This window comes from Leopardus geoffroyi, chromosome A1, assembly GCF_018350155.1.
Source record: "Leopardus geoffroyi isolate Oge1 chromosome A1, O.geoffroyi_Oge1_pat1.0, whole genome shotgun sequence".
Classification (NCBI taxonomy): domain Eukaryota; kingdom Metazoa; phylum Chordata; class Mammalia; order Carnivora; family Felidae; genus Leopardus; species Leopardus geoffroyi.
This window is the reverse complement of record NC_059326.1, coordinates 90212702-90228625: the sequence shown is the minus strand read 5'-3', so window position 1 is coordinate 90228625 and position 15924 is coordinate 90212702. Positions and strand designations below refer to the sequence as shown.

At 50.4% G+C, this 15924-nt stretch overlaps 1 protein-coding gene across 2 annotated transcripts in view; it reads right to left on the bottom strand.

The window, feature by feature from the left end:
* Positions 1–15924, bottom strand: part of TBC1D9B (TBC1 domain family member 9B) — a 47455-nt gene that overhangs the window by 26899 nt on the left and 4632 nt on the right. For both annotated transcript variants that reach the window (XM_045484629.1, XM_045484618.1), the window contains exons 3-7: positions 10691–10809; positions 7449–7677; positions 6327–6585; positions 5044–5251; positions 1957–2169 (exon numbers count right to left, since the gene is read on the bottom strand). In XM_045484629.1, coding sequence (XP_045340585.1) covers positions 1957–2169; positions 5044–5251; positions 6327–6585; positions 7449–7677; positions 10691–10809 — 1028 coding nt within the window. The remainder of the gene's footprint in view (positions 1–1956; positions 2170–5043; positions 5252–6326; positions 6586–7448; positions 7678–10690; positions 10810–15924) is intronic.

The following is a 15924-nucleotide window of genomic DNA, read 5'->3' as shown; positions in this document are numbered from 1 at the left end:
GACTCATCATTTGAAAAACTGGTGAATAAAAAAAAGGAAGGCTACAAGGTTTACTCTGCCTTTCCTATGCGAACTGTGCCTCAGGTAACTAGGTAGTTGATGAGGGGGCTCCTCTCAATATGGAAGTATTCCAGCTAATAAACAGAAGGAATGGTAGTAGTAGAGTGCCACCATCTTGCAATCCCTGATGAGTTACCAGATCTATACAGGGCTCGGCAGTGACTGATAATGGCACATAACACAATGACCAGGTATTAATATAGCTCTTGGTGGAAGTATGTAGCTCCTCAATCACCCCATGTACAAGTAGATCTGCCCCCTAAACACACAAACAACTGAACCTGAATCTGATCTGGATCTCACTATCCAACTACCAACTGACAGAAAATAGGGGACAAAGGGACACATCAGGAAAAGCACAAATGACCCAATTCCTTCAACAAAACACTGCAAGAAAAATGAGAGAGCAGAAGTCTACAGATAAAAAGGAATTTAAGAGACGTATCAATTGATCGCATGTGACCTATCTGTACTTCAACGCAAACGATCGAATAGTAAAAAGTTTGGGGAAACGTGAATACAAATGCAGTTGACCACTGAGCAACACGAGTTCCAACTGCACGGCCTCACTCACACACGGATCTTTTGGATAAATACAGTATTGTAAATGTATTCTCCTTTCCTTATGATCCTCCTCGTCTTCCTCTTTTTTTTTTTTTTTTTAAAGGTTTTACTTTTAAATAATCTCTATCCCAGCGTGGGGCTCAAACTCACAACCCCGAGATCAAATTGCATGCTCCAACAACTGGGCCAGCCAGGCGCCCCTCCTTATGATCTTAATGACACTTTCTTTTCTCTTACGTTATTGTAAAAATGCAGTATATAATACATATATAGATAACATACAAAGCATATGTTAATCAACTGTTTATGTTATTTGTAAGGCATCCAGTCAACAATAGGCTGTTAGTAGTTAAGTTTTTGAGGAGTCAAAGGTTATATGTGGATTTCTGACTGTGTGAGGGGTCGATGCCCCTAACCTTTGCATTGTTCAAGGTTCAACTGTCTTTGTTTTTTTTTTTATGTTTATTTATTTTCAAGAGAGTGCCAGAGAGAGAGAGACGGGGACAGAGGATCCGAAGCAGGCTCTGCACTGACAGCAGTGAGCCTGATATGGGGCCTGACCCCACGGACCGTGAGATCATGACCTGAGCCGAAGTTGGGACACTCAACCAACTGAGCAACCCAGGCGCCCCTCAACTGTCTTTGATATTAAGGAATTATTGTTAATTTTGTTGGTGTAATAATGATATTGAAGGTAAGTCTTTAAAAAGGAGGCCTTGGGCACCTGGGTGGCTCAGTTGGTTAAGCACCTGACTCTTGATTTTGGCTCAGGTCATGATCTCATGGTTTGTGAGTTTGAGCCCCACATCATGCTCTGTGCTGACAGCATGGCACCTGCTTGGGATTCTCTATTTCCCCCACTCTCTGCCTCTCCCCCACTCGCAATCTCTCTCAAAATAAATAAGCTTAAAAAAATAAAAATAGATGAAAAGGAGGTCTCTCCCTGTAAAAATCCCTGAAAGATTGACAGAAGAAATACCAGTAAATAAACCCATGCTGGATAGGCCTTGATAGTGTAGCAAAAGTTCCTCACGGATGGAAATGAGGTTGGCTGGTCAAGCCAGGGAAGGTTTCTTATGTGGAATGGGACTTGGCGCAGACAGGTGAGGCTCAGAGGACTGCGGGGTGTGGTGGGGTGCAGAGAGGCCTGTGAGGTCAGGCAGTGTGTGGCTGGGATACCGGGATGGGTGCTAGATTAGGCTCTCCATCCTGCACCCAGAGGGTGCCCTCCCCACCTGAGGCCACAACAGGCACCATAAGATCAGACTCCAGCATGGAGGTCCTGGCCCTGGCCCCGATCCCCACCTCACGGCTCCCAAGGGGCCCTCTTACCTCTGGGGCCGGCTCCACAGTGCTGGCTTTTCTTCCCACTCCACTGCCGCCCGGCTGCTTGGATGGCATCTTCTGGAGGAAGTCAGAGATCCTCTGAACTAAAAAATCACGGTCTTTCAGGTTGGCGAACAAGAAGGTCATTTTGCTCTTGGTGCTAATGGACAGAGGACTGGGCAGGACACTGGAGCTGTCAGCTTTTTCAACAATAGTCACCTGAGAAGGCAAAAAAAAACAAACAAACCCCAACCTATTAGGCATCTGTGTCTTGGGACAGAAAGCTGAACAGTTTTGTACGTCTGAGACACAGCGGCCTCACATAGTTCTCTCCTGGCCAGGGTGCTGTGAGGGGTCGGGGAACTCTCTGGGCCCCACTGCATCCATATGTGGACTCTGCTGCTTGCTAACATGTGACTCTGAGCAAGTTACGTGCACATCTAAGCCTCGTTTCCCCCAGTTGATGCGGACGCGAGCGTATCAGCCTTGCAGGGCTGTCATGAGAATGATGATGCAGAATGAAAGGTGCTCAGCCCAGCTGCTGGTCCATTTGATTTCCCAAAGATGTCCAGTTACTCTCTTACTCTAAAGCACAGTGAGTGGCCCTGCTTGCACTTACTGACAGTGTGTTCTGGGTCCAGCTCTGACCTTGAGGCGTGTGGACAGAGCATCACAGGTGTGGAAGGTGCAAAAAGGACTTTGAAGGGATGCCTCTGCAGAGCCTGCAGCCCAGGGGCTGGACTACGGACATGTAGGTGAAGCATAGTTCTCACAGGTGAGTAGGGACCAAAGGATGAGCTAGGACTCCATCAGGCTGCTTCATGCCGAAGGCACCTCCAGGGAGGTACAGGGAGGTAGCAACTGAGGTTGAGAACTGGTAGAGCCAGGGGAGGAACTGGGGCAGACATCAGGGCAGAATTCCCAGCGAACACCCTGAGGAAGGGATGGGACCAGCTTGACAAACAAGGAAAGGCTGGAGAAGCTGGGGCAAGAGTGAGGACGAGAGGGATGTGTGAGTGTGTATTATGTGTGCATGTGTATGTATGTGTGCAAATGTACGTATAGGAGTGCACACGTGTTATGGTGTGTATTTATGTATGTATGTATGTGTAGGTATGTGCATGAATGCATATAGGGGTGGTAATGTGTACATGTATCTACATGTGTGCAAGATGTGTGTGAGCATGTGCGTGTGTGTGGTATATGTGCAGATGCATGTGGGTGTGTGTATGGTGTGTGTATATGTGGATAAGTATGTGTGCAGATGCATATGAGTGTGTGTTTGTGTGTGTGAGCACATCTGTATGCATGTAAGCTAAGACCTAAAAAGGAGTGAATGGTTCACTAAAGGTCCACAGGTCACAGCAGGCAGCTGGGGACTCTTCTAATCACAGGAGATGCTGGACGAGCCGGGGCAGGGCACTGACATGCTGTGGGAGGAGGGGACTAATGGGGTTCAGTGCAGGCAGCACCCTCCTGAGGAGGTGGCTGTGGAGAGGAAGGGACGTGCTATGGTTGGGATGCGGGAACAAGGCCAGTCAGGAGCAAGGACGGCTCCTGCTTCTGAGCTGAGCAGACGGACGGACAGACAGAATGCTGCTTCCCATGGCTGCAACAGGGAGAGCATGTTTGGAGGGTGGGTGCAGAGTCAAGAGCCTACTGGGTGTGGGCACACAGCATGCTCTGAGTGGAAGGCCCTGTGAAGTGCCCTGGTGGGTGCAAGGAGGATCATTAGCACCAGGCTGGGTCTGTCCAGACTAGCTGTGGGGCCAGTCCCATCCCAAGAGCCCCAGACAGTCTGCCCCCGCCTCAGCCAGAGCTCTCTGCCATCAGAAATGGCAGGATCAGGGGTGTCTGGGTGGCTCAGTTAATAGACCAATTCTCGGTTTCGGCTCAGGTCATGATTTCATAGCTCATGAGTTTGAGGCCCACCTCAGGCTCTGCACTGACAGAGTGGAACCTGCTTGGGATTCTGTTTCTCTCTTTCAAAATAAAAAGTAAAACTTAAAAAAGAAAAAAAAGGTAGGATCATCAGGAGAAATAGAGCTGAGGCCTAAGGAGACCTCTGCACCCACCCCAGGTCTCAGGGCCAGGTCAGCACAGTGCCCAGGATAGACTCACGGGCCCAGTGCAAAAAGGGAACATGGGGTTAGGGGCTACCTGAGCCTTGAGCTTCTGGGTCTGTGGCTCTTTTGAGTCCTTTGCCTCTGACTTCCCTTGGGGAAACGAGGCAGCACATAGAACCCCCCACCCCTGCTCATAGCTGCACCTACAGTTTGAGTGCATTGTACAAATGCAGGGTTTTTAATAAAATCAAGATACTGTGATTTGGGTTATAACTGAAGAACCTTACTGGGCTTCATAGAGTTGAACAGCCCGCCTGTTCTGCTGGGCCATGAGGAAGAGGAGGCCTGGGAACCTGCTGTGACTGTGGGGTCAGTGCTTTCCATCTGGGCAGGGGCCCTCTCCCTCACTTTCTACACCCTTCACAGCAGCACAGAACAAATGGCCTTGCCTTCAAGGTCCCTGTGGAAGCCTAAGAGACCTGAGAAAAAACACTTCCGACAGGTGAGAGCTGTCCCGTCCCTGACAGGTGAAAGCTGACCCTTATCTGTGACAGGTGAGAGCTGCCCCCATCCCTGACAGGTGACAGTGGACTTCCAGCTCTGCTGGAGCCAGAGTCACAGCCAAGGCAAGTGTTGGGAGAGGAACAGTGAGATGGCCTCCAAGAGTGACATGGTGGGGCTGGTGAGGGTCCAGAGTCCTCCAAGCCCAGCCAAGACAGGACTTTGCTCAAGTCCAACTGCAGAGCCAGGAAGGCAGGACTTGGGGACACTCACCTGCTAGACACCACTGGGATTTGACTGGAGAGGCACAGGACTTTCCTGAAGTTACCTCATGTCCCAGTGTGAGTGCTTCTGGCATGCCAAACCCCACCCTGCTCCCCAGCAGTCAAGGGGATCCCTGAGGGAACCTGGCAGCTGGAGGGGCCTGGCCCCAGTGCAGGGGCTCAGGGAAGTTGCTGACTTGCTCTGTACCCTCCGCAGGCCCGCCACCAGATGTCGTGGAGCTGGCATGGCACTGGGGGCTCACCTCCCGGAGGGGTATGATGAGGTGGCATGCGTCCTCCTCTTTGCTGGCAAAGCAGATGTAGTTGCTGGAGATGAACATCTGGCCAGGGATGTGCAGTTTGTTGAACGGGGTCCACAGCGTACAGCCTGTGTGGCCATCCAGGCGCTCGTCCCTGGGCAGCCGGAACGTGGCCCGGTAGCACTCGTTCTTGGCTCGGGCATCCAGGTCTCTGGGAAACCAAGGTGGGGTGGGAGGAAAGGAGATAAGAGTGAGGACACGATATGCCCGCAAGGGGACCTCAGAGCCTTGGTTTCCACACGGGATTGGGCTCTTTGGGGTCATGCCCCAGGGACCTTGGAATTCAATAAAACACACACAGCAGATGGCCATGTACCACGGGAGACATCTGCATGACCAGCAGAGGACATGTATGTAGCAAACAGTGTGCCTTTGGGCCGCAAGGGCTCTGGAGGACAGCCACAGCTTGACAGGGCTTCACACGTTGCTTGCTCAGTGCTGAGGATGGACAGGGCCCCAGTGCCCGGGGGTTCCCCACACCTGCCCTGCATGCCTCTGCCCCAAGGCTGCTACTTCTGCCAGGGAACACCAGCCCCAGCCAAACACCCAGAGAAGGACTCCCCAAGATGCCCTGTTGATGAATGCAAGGGTATGCTCACTTATCTGATGGCCATGAGAAGTGGCTGCCTGGCACCCTGGTCCTGGCCCCTTTGGTGGCTCTTTCCTTGGAAATATCTTTCTCCTCAGCCCCCCGGGGGAGAGGGGGCTGCCAGCAGCCTGAGCAAGGCCTGGCAGGCATACCCTGATGGACAGTGTCAAGTCCTGGCCCTGCTTGTTTCCTTTCTGGAAGGTTCCAGCAGCAACCCCATCACTCACATATGGAGAGTGACATCCTTGGATGGACATGCTGGTCCTGAAGGTGTACCTCACGGTCTGGGCCAAGGCCATGGTCTCTGGGGGCAACCCAGGAAACAGCCAGGCGGGGATGAGGTCTTGGTACACGGGTATGAATCCGGGAACCCCTGAGCTCCCGGCCAGTCGTGCGGGTTCGCAGCTACAATTGAGGAACACAACGGTAGTGCTCCGGGGAGGAGGGCCAGCCATCATTACTGTCTACCAATCGCCAGCATACGAGCCCCTCCACCTCACAGGGCTTTGAGAAGTAACTCTTTGTGGTTAGTAGTAGCTATTTTTGGATGGCACCTCTGTGGACCTCATGGTGTCCTCCTGTCCCAAATACACCCCGAGAAGGGGGCGGGTCCCTCCCACCTCAGAGGGCCACTCACCGCTTCAGAGCCGAGATGTTCCTGTGTGGCCGGGAAGGCCGGGGCAGTGCCTTGTCCTCCAGGAAGCCCTCACTGTCCAGCAGCTGCCGCATGGCCAGGTTGGCCAGCTGCTCCATGAGCTTGAAGGTCTCACCGATATTCAGGAACATGGAAAAGAAGAGCTCCTGGTCCCGGGTGTCCACACGGATGCTCTCGGGGAAGAGCAGTGTGGCATTCTTCTCCAGCCTTGTGACGTCTACCCATTGCACCACCAGGCTCACTGCATGCCCGCAGGACAGATACACCAGTGGGTCAGACGGGCCGGAGGGCTGGGCAGCACGTGCACCCACTGGGACAGCCGCTCCCCAGGGAATCACTGACTGTGTGTCCCCCATGCCTGAGCCTGGTTGTGCTGGGACATGTGATCCACATGGAGGGACCGGCCCCAAGAATATCTGGGGTGACTATGTGTCCCACAAATGATTGAAGGGTAACACAGATGAACATGGGAAGTGAGCTGAGACCCTGGTCCAGAGAAGCCCACCTAGTGGGAGTGTGCTGACAGGGGACATTGACCCCTGCCTGGTGAGGAGGTGGGAGGGGCGGGGTGGAGAGGGAAGAAGGGCAGGTGGAAGGGTGTGTCAGATGTGTGCCTGGTGGGACAAGGCCTTGCTGGGCTCAGGAGGGCTGAAGCCCTGGGAGCTCTTTCCTGGGGTAATGTAGTAGCAGAGGGCGCCAGCCTTGTGTCCGGAGGCAGGGAGGGTCCTGCAGCAACAAGGCACCCCATAACCCAGAGCCACTCAGGGATGGCAGGTGCCCTTGGATATTCCACTTAAAGGAGAGAAGGGAGCCCTCGTGCAGTCACTCTGTGAGGAACCACGTCGATGGATGGAGGTGGGATGCGGAGCCCCCAAGAGCCAGGTGCAGACCTAGCTCGAGTCTGGGCCTCCCTACCGAGAGCCGGTGAGGTGCACTGGGTTTCGGGGAGATCCTCTGGTGTGTGTGTGGGGACAGAGTATCTGGGGGCCGAGAGGAAGGAAGGCACTCAGGAACCCGAGCGGTCTGGAGAGGTGGTGAGTTTTCTGGGGTGGGGAGGCAGTGGGGAGAGAAGCTGAGGATGACGGGCCTGCCTGCCGCACTCACCTTCCTTCCCCAGCAGGAACGAGTAGAAGCACAGGTGGTTGACGGTCAGGTAGAGCCAGCCCTGCCGGGGCACGCGACCTTTCCAGTAGCTGCAGGAGTAGTAGTTGACCAACTTCTCCCCCTCCGGCATCCCGAACTGCTTCCGCATTTTCAGCTCGGCCTCCTTGAACTTTCCGGGGTCCTCATCTCCCTGGGGCTGCAGGTTCTTGTTCTCTTCTGCGATGATGCCCTGGAGGAGGACAAGGGAACTGACTCCTGGCCTGCCCAGGGGTTTCTGTGGCCCCAGGGAACCCAAGCAGTGGGACCCAGGACTCTCGTTCACTGGCCCCAGGGCCACAAGCATGGGAGGCCCAGTGGGCAAGGCTGGGGCACACGGTTGGACAGACAGACCCCAGGCAGATGCCCTCAACTCCTTAAGCTAATAATACTTGTAGCATGGCTGGCTTGAAGTAGTGACTTTAAAAATAAACATTTCTTCTTCTTTTTTTATTTTTTGAGAGAGAGAGAGAGCGTCGCATGTGTGCACGTGCACGGGAACAGGGAGGGGGAGAATCCCAAGCAGGCTTGGTGCTGCAGTGCAGAGCCCGATATGGGGGGGGGGGGGGGGGGCTCAATCCCATGACCCTGGGATCATGACCTGAGCTGAAACCAAGAGTCAGACACTCAACTGACTGAGCTACCCAGACACCCCTAAACTCCTGAATTGGTTGGCTTAAAGTTTTTTAGGGCATTTCTCTCTCCTTTTTAAAACTCTGCTTTTTTAGGGGCACCTGGATGGCTCAGTCGGTTGAGTGTCCAACTTTGGCTCAGGTCATGACCTCATGATTTGTGAGTTCAAGACTGCATTGGGCTCTGTGCTGACAGCTCAGAGCCTAGAGCCTACTTTAGATTGTGTGTGTGTGTGTGTGTGTGTGTGTGTGTGTGTGTGTGTGTGTGCTGCTCCCCTACTCGTGCTGTCTCTCTCTTAAAAATAAACATTACAGGGGCGCCTGGGTGGCGCAGTCGGTTAAGCGTCCGACTTCAGCCAGGTCACGATCTCGTGGTCCGTGAGTTCGAGCCCCGCGTTGGGCTCTGGGCTGATGGCTCAGAGCCTGGAGCCTGTTTCCGATTCTGTGTCTCCCTCTCTCTCTGCCCCTCCCCCGTTCATGCTCTGTCTCTCTCTGTCCCAAAAATAAATAAACGTTGAAAAAAAAAATTAAAAAAAAAAAAAAAACAAACATTACAAAAAATAAAAAAAACCAACTCTGCTTTTTTATAGATGGTTCTCATATTTCATTCTTTTCATTGCTTATTTGAGGTTTCTAGCTTTGGTCCTGGATCCCTTTTGCCACAGGTTTATGTCTTAGCTGGTTTTCAGGAAGTGTTGCCTTTCTGCATTGTTCCTTTGTTTCCTATGCAGTTAACTTCTGCCCTTTGTGATTTCCTTCAAATTTCCTGATTTCTGGAGTCAGAAATGCTAACTTACTGAACTGGATGCCTGACTCATTAGTTTCCACCTTTTCTTTTTCTTCTCATAAGATTTAAGGCTTCAGATGTTCTGTGTACTGTTTTTGCTGCAGTCCAGAAATTCGGATATGCAGTAGTATTTTGACAATCATTCAGTTCTAAGTATTTTCTTTTTTAAAAAATTTCTTAAGTAGGCTCCATACCCAGTGTGAAGTCCAGTGTGGGGGCCTGAACTCACCACTCTGAGATCAAGACCTGAGCTGAGATGAAGAATCTGATGCTTAATCGGCTGAGCCACCCAGGCACCCGAGTTCTAAATATTTTTTAATATGCATTTCTTCTTTAACCCATGAGTCATTGAGAAATTTTGTTCTGTTTTGTTGGTTAGTTTGTTTGGGTCTGGCATGGAGGAAACATTTAATAATGTTGCTGCTTCATCATCATCAATATTCTTATTTTTAAGCTTATTTATTTACTTTTGAGAGATACAGAGATAGCATGAGTTGGGAAGGGGCAGAGAGACAGGGAGGGAGAGAGAGAATCCCAAGCAGGCTCTGCACTGCCAGCACAGAGTCCAATACAGGGCTCAAACCCACAAAGCTGAGAGATCATGATCTGAGATGAAACCAAGAGCTGGATGCTTAGCCAACAAGAGCCACCCAGGTGCCTCCGTTATTATTATTAAGTTAAGCTCCACTCACAATGTAGAGCTTGAACTCACATCCCCAAGGGATCAAGAGTCGGGTGCTCTACCGACTGAGCCAGTCATTATTATTATTATTATTATTACTATTACTATTATTGCCCAGCTTGCTCATTAGGAGAATAGAGACTTGCCTCTGCCCTCCTTGCCTTTCTTCATGCAGCTAGAAAGGCAATGCAGGTCTTACTCTGAACCCCAAAGCACACGAGGAAGAGCCGAGGAACTACTGGTGTCATCTGCCCAGGTCTGGAAAGTTTTGGCATAAAGAAGTCACAGGGCCTGCTCAAAGCAACTATGCACCGCGAAACTTTGACTCAGTAAGAACCCCCAAGAAATCTAACTGAAGGCAAAATAACTGAACAAAAAGAAGACACACATGAGCATGCGCTTAGGTAGATGTTCCTTACAGTGTTAACTGTCCCCCTGGAAGAGGAAACAACCCAACTATCATTGCATCAGTTTTTATGCATATTCCACTAAGTATAACATATATGACCTAACCAGTCCCCTGACATAAAGCGCTCAGTACGGTACTCCATAAATGCTACGCTAGCGAGAAGTACCGCTCTCATTTTGCAGAACAGATAGCAGCTGCTTCCCCTCCTACCATAGGCTGGAAGGTGCCGTTTCCAGTCTTTCTGCTGACAGTGCTGCAGAGTATGTGTTATTCTGCACGTATGACGACACCATATGGTAAATTCCAAGGAAGGGAATCACTGGGTCAGAGGGTGCACACATTTTTAAGTAGTGTTCGTTTTGTAAATGAGACATGCCTCCAACTATTCTATCACTTCCATCTTCTTCCTATTACGGTGGCCAAGGCATTGGCCATGAGAGCTGCTCCTTTGTGGGGAATGGAAACTCCCAGCTAAGCTTGGTCAGACTCCTGCAGCTGGCCGGGAGAAGCAGGGACCTGTGTGGCAAGTTCAAATGCCCCTATCAAGACTGAGAGAACAGGAGTGAACACTGCCTTCCATTTCTAGTAAACAGAGAGAAGACCTAACCACACTGTTTGGAGGTTAAATAAGATGATACAGGTGAACCTGCCAACCCAGAGCAGGAGCAGGAGCCAGTGGTGGAAGTTGAACCTTACGTGTATCTTGCCCTTGACGAAGGTGGTGATATCTTCCTCATTGTCAAAGATGGACAGCGTCTGGAGTAAGTTATTTTCCAGCCATTCCCAGTGCTTTGTGATCTCTTTGCGGGAAGAACCTAGGGAAGGTTTGGTGGAGTAAAAAAGAGGAAAATCATTAAAATCCCCAGGCCTTAACCATAAATTCAGAGACTAAAACAGATGACCTAATTTGCTATATCCAAAAGACTCCAATCTTCAGGCTGCTCTTTTCCTACTTAAACTTTACGTACAAGGGTGCCTGGGTGGCTCAGTCAGTTAAGTGCCTGACTTTGGCTTAAGTCATGATCTTGTGGGTCGTGAGTTCGAGCCCCACATTAGGCTCTGGGCTGACAGCTCAGAGACTGAAGCCTGCTTTGGATTCTGTGTCTCCCTCTCTCTCTGCCCTTCCCCTGTCCTCACTCTGTCTCTCTCTTAAAATTAAATAAACATTAAAAAAACCACAACTTTAGATACATAACAGTAGTCATGAACACGAAAAATGGTTCAGGCAGAATTGTAGAGAGTCATGTGGAACATAAAGCCTCCATTTCCCCTAACACCAAGTAAGAGTCACCACTAGCTTCCTACATGCCCTTCCAGAAATAGTCTATAGATCTGCAGGTTTGCTTAGTTGTAAAGATTTCCCTTCCAGATAAAAGGACTTGATGTGGTCTTTGATATATAGGTGATTGACCAGACAGTCAGACTTGTAAGTGCCAGCAGTTTCAGGAGCATTCAGGTGTCCACAGATGGCAGCTGGATGGAGCTTCCTGTAGGACTCCAGGCCCCTGGCCAGCTGGTCTTCTGTGGGGCAAGCCAGGGGCTCTCGCCTGCTCTCTCTGAAGCCAGAGGCACCCACCCAGGCCTTTGCTTGCAAGGTCCTCCTCACCACCCCTGTTCACACCCAAGCCCTTCTCCTGCCCCCTCCTGACCCCTGCAGCTTCTGGCTAGTCCCCAGTTTCAGCCCGCCTAGGAGGTAGTCCCTTCTCTCCTCAGGGAAGGGTTCTGGAGGGCACAGCAGCTCCAGTGGTAATGGAAAAACTTAGGGCAGTTTTAATGCCGCTCCTGAAGGGTGGGGCAGCTGTTTTCTCTGCCCCCTCTCCCCAACTGAAGGAACTGGGAGGGGAAGCAAAGGGATGACAGGAGTCTCTGCCTGGCTTCCCCTACCTCTTTGGGATTTTGTCTGTGCCTGGCAGGGAATTTCACTCAAGAACTGTTTTCTTTCTCTTTTCTTCTTTTAAGATTTTAAATATGATTTATTTGGAGAAAGAGAGAGGGGCACGTGTGCAAGCAGGGAAGGGTCAGAGAGGGAGGGAGAGAGAGAATCCCAAGCAGGCTCTGCACTGTTGGTACAGAGCCTGACACGGGGCTCAAACTCATGAAACCGTGAGATCATGACCTGAGCTGAAACCAAGGGTTGGATGCTTAACTGACTGAGCCACCCAGGCGCCCCTCAGGAACCGTTTTCTGAACGAATGAACACCAGAAGAGTGAAAGCCCTGCATCCTTCTCAGCTGATCAGTTTATGGACTGTGAGTGTCCGTGGTAAGGCCCACAGATTAGGCATGGAGGGAGCCTGAGTAAAGACCCAAGTCCAATTTTTGCTGGGTGCCTGATTCTCTGCCACCCCATCCTTCCCTACCTATCAACAACCTTCCACCAGCTGAAGACTCAATCCTGACCCTGCCCTGGCCAGGCCAAGTTGGTCCCTACCATCAACTCTGTCCCAGGCATCTCGCTCACTGATTGCTCTGGGACATGTCACAACCCAGCTGGTCTTGGTTAAGGTTGATTGTTCCTTTACATTTACCCAAGGAGTTCACTACTCTAGCAATCAATACTGAGTTAAGACCCTTCCCCTCTTCCGTGGGCCAGTGTGAAGATGCCCACGTGAAGGCAATTAAACCCAGATTCATACAACTGTCAGTGAGTCACAACAGACAATCAAAATTACAGGCATAATTCCACCCACAATTTCCTTCTTCTCCCCCCGTTTTTCCTTTGGACTTCTTTTATGGCCTCCTTTCCCTGGTGCACAGAGGCCAAGGTCTTGTTGGTAGGAGAAGGGGTTTCTCTTTCTCTCTCTCTCTCTTTTTGCCAAGAACCTGCATTTGAATTTGGAAGTTAAATTTGCAAGTGATACAGCTCTAGAGTCATTGTCTTTCATGCACACATTCCTGGCAACCTCAAACAGAAGAAATCTTGTCCACACTGTCCACTGTGTGAATCTGTCTGCACTTTGAGTATAAATATTTACCTATGTGCATTCAAAAGAATTATCAGTTAGAAGTAACTCAATCTTCCCTTAGCACTAAGTAAACACAAACTATGCCATCTTTATGTTAGGTTCAGAGAATAAAAAAGATAGCTAATCATTATTAAGTGCTACTTCTGTTTTCAGAACTTCTCATGGAATATCTTATTTTCTTCTTAGAGAACCTTGGAGACAGTACCAATTATTTTTGTTTTATAGGATGGAGGTGAGGCACAGAGAGGTTAAGTGAGTTGCCCAGTGTCACACAGCTGAGATGTGACCAAACCATGGTCCTAGCCCAGGCTGACTGGTTGCTCAGACTCTACCCTTGCCCTTAGGGAGCTGCCAGTCTAGGGTGAGAGCCAGTGAGCCCTTAGTGTAAAAGTGCTGGTAAAAGTACCCCAAACATGGTGAGTCTGGAGTAGCAAGAAGGAAAAAGTGGATACCTGGGTCTGGGGAATCTGGTTTTCCATAGGAGCTGACACTGGGCGGGTTCTCAACAGAGTGCAAGGTTAGGTGGATGTGGGGGGGACACTACACATTGGCCAGGACAGGTGTGTCTGGTCTGGCTGAAGGCCAGTTGTGAGATGAGGGAAGGACAGAAATGGAGGCAGGCTGGCCCCAAAAGTCCTTTAATGGAAAGCTAAGGAGTCAGGATTCACTGGGCAGGTGTCAGCATGACCGTGTCTGGTTTTGCAGAGCTGAAGAGGAAGGAGGGAGGCACAGCAGAGGTCAGGGCAGGCTTGGGGGGTGTGGTAGAAGGAGTAGGTCAGTGTGTGGCCTGAGGCTAAAGACTAAGGCTCCCCAGCACCAGGCCCTGCTAGTTCCCACACTGCCACAAGCATGGCCTTCCTCTCACTGCCATGGATTGTCTCTTCCTCATCTGCTGAGAAGGAACATTGCTGAGACAAGGGAAAATCTCAAGGGCCCATTTTATTAAAAAAATAAAAAAAAATTTTTTTTCTTAACATTTATTTATTTTTGAGACAGAGAGAGACAGAGCATGAACAGGGGAGGATCAGAGAGAGAGAGGGAGACAGAATGTGAAACAGGCTTCAGGCTTTGAGCTGTCAGCACAGAGCCCAACGCGGGGCTGGAACTCATGGACCGTGAGATCATGACCTGAGCAGAAGTTGGACGCTCAAATGACTGAGCCACCCAGGTGCCCCTAAAAAATTCTTTTAAAGTATTTATTTATTTTTGAGAAAGAGAGAGAGAGAGCATGAGCAGGAGAGGGGCAGAGAGACAGGGAGATACAGAATCAGAAGCAGGCTCCAGGCTCTGAGCTGTCAGCACAGAGACTGACGTGGGGCTCCGACTCATAAACTGAGAGATCATGACCTGAGCCGAAGTTGGACGCTTAACTGACTGGGCCAACCAGGGGCCCAAAGGACCCATTTCATTTCTTTATTTTAAAGTTTTATTTATTTAAAGTTTTATTTATTTGAAAGAGAGAGAGAGAGAGAGAGAGAGAGAGAGAGAGAGAGAGAGAGAGTGTGTGTGGTGGGGGGGAGGGAGGGGCTGGGGCAGACAGAGGGAGAGAGAATCCCAGTCAGGCTCTGTATCCTCAAACAGAGCCCGATTCAGGGCTCAAACCTACCAACCGTGACCTGAGCTGAAATCAAGAGTCAGATGCTTAACCAATTGAGCCACCCAGAGGCCTCCACAAAGGCCCATTTTATTTTATTTATTTATTTTTTATTTTTGTTTATTTTTTTTTTCAACGTTAATTTATTTTTGGGACAGAGAGAGACAGAGCATGAACGGGGGAGGGGCAGAGAGAGAGGGAGACACAGAATCGGAAACAGGCTCCAGGCTCTGAGCCATCAGTCCAGAGCCCGACGCGGGGCTCGAACTCACGGACCGCGAGATCGTGACCTGGCTGAAGTCGGACGCTTAACCGACTGCGCCACCCAGGCGCCCCCACAAAGGCCCATTTTAGAGTAACGTGTCTCCTTGCAGCTCAGGCACAGGACAACCTCCCTGGGTCCCACCCCATAGGAAGCCCCTCTCTCAGGCAGACTCTGGAACCAGGAGAGCAGGGGTCCCAATTCGCCCCCACCTGGCCTTGGGCAATCCCAGACTTTGAAGCCTTTGTTGATTCCTACACAGGGGAAAGGGCACCTCTGTTCAGGTGCCAGGGAGGAAGATGACTTTGGAAGAAGGGGTCTCAGCTGTGAACACTCTTATCCTTTCTCAGGCCTCCTAACCCTCGCTGTGCCACAGTTTCCTCATCTTCAAAATACAGGAAAAAAAAACTCACAAAAAACAAAGTTTCACCTTCTCGAGTTTTCGGGAGGTTCACATAAGTGCCTGGCCTGCTGCATGTGCTGTCTGAGTGCTGGTTGTGACCGTTAATGTATCCCAGTGACCTCAGCTGGTTTGGTACCCACTGAAAGAGGACCTCCTCCCAGACTCTAGGGAGGGCTGAGCGTGTCTCCTCCCAGGTGGATGACTACTGCCGGTCCCATTATTCACGGCAGCTACTTCTGTAAAGTCTCATGAACAATACTGGCCCCAGGGGAGCTACAGGGAAGGCTAAGCTCCTGTAAACCTGTGGTCACAACATTTTCATCAACCGATCAATACATGACTTTGTTTTATGTGGCTCTCTGGCCACCCAGAGAGCACCCTATTTAATATATATTAATTCCCTAACGTGGAACTCATGGCTAGCAGCTCTGTCTGTAACACATGCCTGAATGAAGCTTCTCTAACACACCTACTTTCTCTATGAGGCACATCACACTTTTTGTGCTTAGGAACCCAGCCAGCACCATGGCATTACATTTGGGTCCACTTTATTTATTTGTATTTTATTTATTCAAACAATTTTTTATGTTTATTAATTTTTGAGAGAGAGAGACAGAGAGAGAGGGACAGAGCACAAGCAGGGAGAGAAAAGGAGACACAAACTCTGAAGCAGGCTCCAGGCTCCGAGCTGTCAGCACAGAGCCCA